Source organism: Gallinula chloropus (genome assembly GCF_964237585.1).
Source record: "Gallinula chloropus genome assembly, chromosome: 18".
Taxonomy (NCBI): domain Eukaryota; kingdom Metazoa; phylum Chordata; class Aves; order Gruiformes; family Rallidae; genus Gallinula; species Gallinula chloropus.
Genome location: NC_140103.1, coordinates 303,387 through 308,085, shown reverse-complemented (window position 1 = coordinate 308,085; position 4,699 = coordinate 303,387). Strand labels below are relative to the sequence as shown.

At 38.1% G+C, this 4,699-nt stretch overlaps 1 protein-coding gene across 1 annotated transcript; it reads left to right on the top strand.

Moving 5' to 3' along the window:
* Positions 1-2,083: 2,083 nt before the first annotated feature.
* On the top strand, positions 2,084-3,529 carry ZBTB43 (zinc finger and BTB domain containing 43). The gene has a single exon (XM_084272643.1). It carries the CDS (start codon positions 2,087-2,089, stop codon positions 3,479-3,481), a length of 1,395 nt encoding a protein of 464 aa, XP_084128769.1. The 5' UTR covers positions 2,084-2,086; the 3' UTR covers positions 3,482-3,529.
* The last annotated feature ends 1,170 nt before the right edge of the window (positions 3,530-4,699 follow it).

Here is a 4,699-nt window from a genome sequence, read left to right as displayed (position 1 = left end):
CACGTTTTTCAGTCGTTTGACTGCTGTGCAGTGGTAGCTTTATTTGGTCCTTTCAGTTCCTCCCACTACACGGCACTGGAAATTAGTGTTCAGATGTGAAGAAGGAGAGTGGTCAAAAAAGGTACCTTTTGTCTTTTGACTATGTTGCTGTGGTTATTTATAGTTACAGATGGATTTAATAAATAACAGGCTATTCTTCCCAGTCTGTGTTTTTGCAGAGACCTTCACAAATGAGTTGGAATAATACCATGCTTCTAGTGAAAAGTTAAAAGGAAATTTAAAAGTATAATCTTCACAATTATGCAGAAGATGCAGTGTCAATGTTTACAGGGAGTTTGGGCCTGTATTTATTGAAAAGCCTTGGTGGCTTTCTGACTCCTATGCTGTCTCTATGGAACTATGTTATGTAAGATAACAGTGAATAATTTGCGCTCACCTGCGCTCCATGTGCTTGTCATCTGTTGCTAGCTCTGAGACTTTGGAAATCGAACACTTAGGTTTTTTGGGGAGTGGATTAGGGTTGTGAAGAATGGGAGTTGGAAAACAGATCGAAATGATAATGAAGGGATTGTGTAACCCTGAGCTGTTGATGAAACACTGAGTAATTTGCATAATCATTCCTGTGTGGTGTACATTTCGTAAGCAAACTGCTGCTTTTTTTGCATTTTGCAGTCGTACATATGTGCCAGCATTTTAACACAGTGCACCAAATGAACAGTTCTTAATGACAGTTACATAACCATATGGCAAGTACTGTGGTTGTTGTACAGGCTCTCTGAAGAAGGGATTCATAATCGTATTTTAGTGATTCCATGTTTCCATGGAAGTACTTTAATTTCAGAGTCCTCTAACTGTTTGTAATGCAAATTCTACTTTTGCACCATATTAAGAGTGTTTTAAATTTTATATGTATGTGCTATCTGATCATTTACTAAGTATTCTTTCTCAGGTGTGCAGCCCCATCTGTTAAAACTTTGACACTTTCCCACTCCCAAGAAACAACGTGACAGAGGAAAACTGCTTGCTACTCCATGGCTCTTCTGGAATTCCACTGTAATCAATTTTTGCATTCTCAAATATAAAAATTGCACAGATTTCAGTTTGGCAGCTGAAGTTGGTCTTTCATAGTTGCATTTAAATTTCTCTCATTTCTAATAACGTGCAAATTTATCTCAAATTCAATTTAGAATTTAAAATAGACTTTTTAAAGACTTACATTACTGCTTAAAAGACTTTAATAAGACATCTGGATCATGTGGGAATACAAACATGAAAACTCCTGAGCTCCTAGCTGAACTTCTCGCATGTAATTGTTACATTGTTACAAATAATTAAGATGTGTGCAGAGACATTTTAAATTCTATAAGGTTTGTCTTAAGGTAGGAATATTGGCACAACATCTGAAAAAGTGCAGAGTTAAAGTCCTGCAATTGTACAAGGTGTTGTGATTCCTCCTTTCGGTTAATAAAACAGGAGGAAACTGTCACTAGGAGAGTCACAAGCCTCCTTTTCACTGGAGTTCTATCTGTGCTGCCTTTGTGGCTGTGTGAATCAGTACGCTGGCTTTTGCAAGCTGTAAGTGGAACATTTCATGAGAGTACAGTCAGTCTTTATTGGGGGATCAATGAGAATTTTGTTGGCGGTTGAAATGCATAATCCTTCATATGGTGTTATAAACTTTTGGCACATTCTGGAATTTGAATTCTACTGCTTTAGTTTCATCAAATAATGTTTTTTGTTACCCTAAACTCATGCTTGAAAAGCTTAATCTATCTCCACTGGGGGGCATACTGTTTGTAGCTATAGTTGATGGGTCCTCTTGACTAGAAGAAACACAACAGAATGTACTGTTATAGCAATTTCTGGCCTGAATACATCTTTCAAAAGAGAGAGATGAGGTGGGGTAGGAGAAATAGACATACAGCAGTGACGTAGGTTCCAGAAAATGTTGGGTGAATGTCCACGTGAATCTGCTGAAGTATTATTTGTTAACGTGTAGAAGGAAATTGAAAGATAAGTACTTTACTAAGTAGAATTTCTGATTTATCTTTTCTTCCTTACAGCACAACACTAAATTTGTAATGAAATGGAGTCTGGGTCAAGCTCTTTTCGAGTGGAATTTCCGGATTTTTCTAGCACCATTTTGCAGAAGTTAAACCAGCAGCGCCAGCAAGGACAATTATGTGATGTGTCCATTGTAGTTCAGGGCCATCTCTTCAGAGCCCATAAAGCTGTTCTTGCAGCTAGCTCACCATACTTCTGTGATCAGGTTCTCCTAAAAAACAGCAGGCGAATAGTTTTGCCTGATGTGATGAATCCCAGAGTATTTGAAAACATTCTTCTGTCTACCTATACAGGTCGGCTGGTAATGCCTGCTCCAGAAATTGTTAGTTATCTGACAGCAGCAAGTTTCCTTCAGATGTGGCATGTAGTGGATAAATGCACTGAAGTGCTAGAGGGGAACCCAACAGTTCTGTGTCAGAAGATGAACCATGGCAGTGACCATCAGTCCCCGAGCAGTAGTAGCTACAATGGCCTCGTTGAAACCTTTGAACTTGGCTCTGGAGGACAGACAGAATTCCACAAAGTGCAGGAACTAAGGGATGGTGAAAATGAAGAAGAGAGTTCTAAAGATGAACTGTCATGTCAACTGACAGAACATGAGTACCTTCCCAGTAATTCTTCAACAGAACATGATAGACTTAGCACTGGCATGACGAGCCAGGATGGTGAAGAAGGAACTAGTGATAGTGCAGAGTATCAGTATACCAGACCTATGTATAGCAAACCCAGCATCATGTCTCACAAGCGGTGGATCCACGTAAAACCGGAAAGATTTGAACAAGACTGTGAAGGTGTTGATAATCCTTATGATGAACACCAAGTTTCTGAATCCATGAATGCCATTCAGGCAGATCATTCAATCCAGTCTTCAGGTGTTGAAGACTTCCATATAGGTGACAAAAAAATGGAAGCAGAATTTGATGAACAGGCAGATGAAAGTAATTATGATGAACAAGTTGACTTCTATGGCTCTTCTATGGAAGAATTTTCTGGTGAAAGGGCAGATGGGAATTTAAGTGCTCACAGACAGGATCTTATGATAGCAGCAGGCTATGGTGAAGGCATTGACATGGCTACAGGAATTAAAGAAGAAACTTCACTCACTGGATTCTCACATGCTGATAAGCTGTATCCTTGTCAGTGTGGTAAAAGCTTTACACACAAAAGTCAGAGAGATCGGCATATGAGCATGCACCTTGGTCTTCGACCTTACGGCTGTGGTGTCTGTGGTAAGAAATTCAAAATGAAACACCATCTGGTAGGCCACATGAAAATTCATACAGGCATAAAACCATATGAGTGTAACATCTGTGGGAAGAGATTTATGTGGCGGGACAGTTTTCATCGGCATGTGACCTCTTGTACCAAGTCATATCAAGCTTCTAAAGCTGAGCAGAGTACTACTGAGATGAACTAAGACATTAGTGCTTATATTTGTTTAGTAGAGTCAGCAAAATAAACTAATTATGCAAATAATGTCTGGTACTTGCTATTGTAAATTCTAAAAAAACCCCAAGTTTTAATAATTATGCTGGTATAAGCAGACTGAACTTTTATTTTCCATAATACTAATGCAGGTGTTTGTGTGAAGTGCAAATGGTTAATCTGAAAGGTGCTTGCAAAATGAGGTCTGTAAGGTCTTTGTGACATCAGTTATAATCAACAGTGGTATTCAGAAGCCCTCGTTTTGGTTTTTTTTTTTTTTGGAGTCTTCTAAATTCACAGTAAAACCCAGCTCTAAATTGTCCCATTTCCTGCAAGTACTTGTATAAAGCAGAAATTTAAGTAGCCATACTTAATAACTAGGATGATCAAGCCAGGTTATGATTCACATTTTAATGAAGAAAAATTAGAATTCCACTTCAAACTGGAGACTACCAGTGTATTTGTACATGCATCATTAGTCTACATCATTAAGTAAGCTTTGCTGTATTGCTTAATGAAAGGCTGTGTTAAAGATGGTTTGGCTTTCCCGTATCTGTCTTCCATCTTTTGTTTTCTGAAGATGGAGAAATGTGTAATTTTGTGCCAATTTCTATTTAGAGTCTGCAAAGCACTTAAATATGGTTGAGCACTATATAAACTGCAGTCAATAGTAAGTGTGGTTTGTCTTTGCTCCTCTAGAGTCTAATGCTGTATGACTCCTTTCTCAATTTGATTTTGATCGCTGCATTGTGAGAACTTCTAGAAATCTCTGCAATTCATATGTCTTGGTGGGGGGAAAAAAGCAAAAGGAGCATTTGGAACTTTTCCAGAGCAATCAAACATTTAAACTATAGTTTTGCAATCATATTTTTGTGGCTTACTACAGTAGCAAGTACCAAACTCTGTGGATTCACAAATTGACTATTTATTGGTACAAAAACTTCTTTGAGAACTTCTATCTAGTTTCAGAAACCTGCTTTAGGACAATTATTTAGTCATTGATAGGTATTTATACTTTTAATTCTTTGAATAGTAAGAACTGTAATACAGATTCTTGGTACTGAACTACTGTGACTGGTTACATGTGATAACAAGCAGCCAGAGTTGTTTACCTCTTCAAATGAAGTTGCTTGTGGAAAAGAAAGTATGGTATTTGGATCTATTAATGGTACTGCACAACATGGTACCACATTCATGCCCGAAAGTCTGG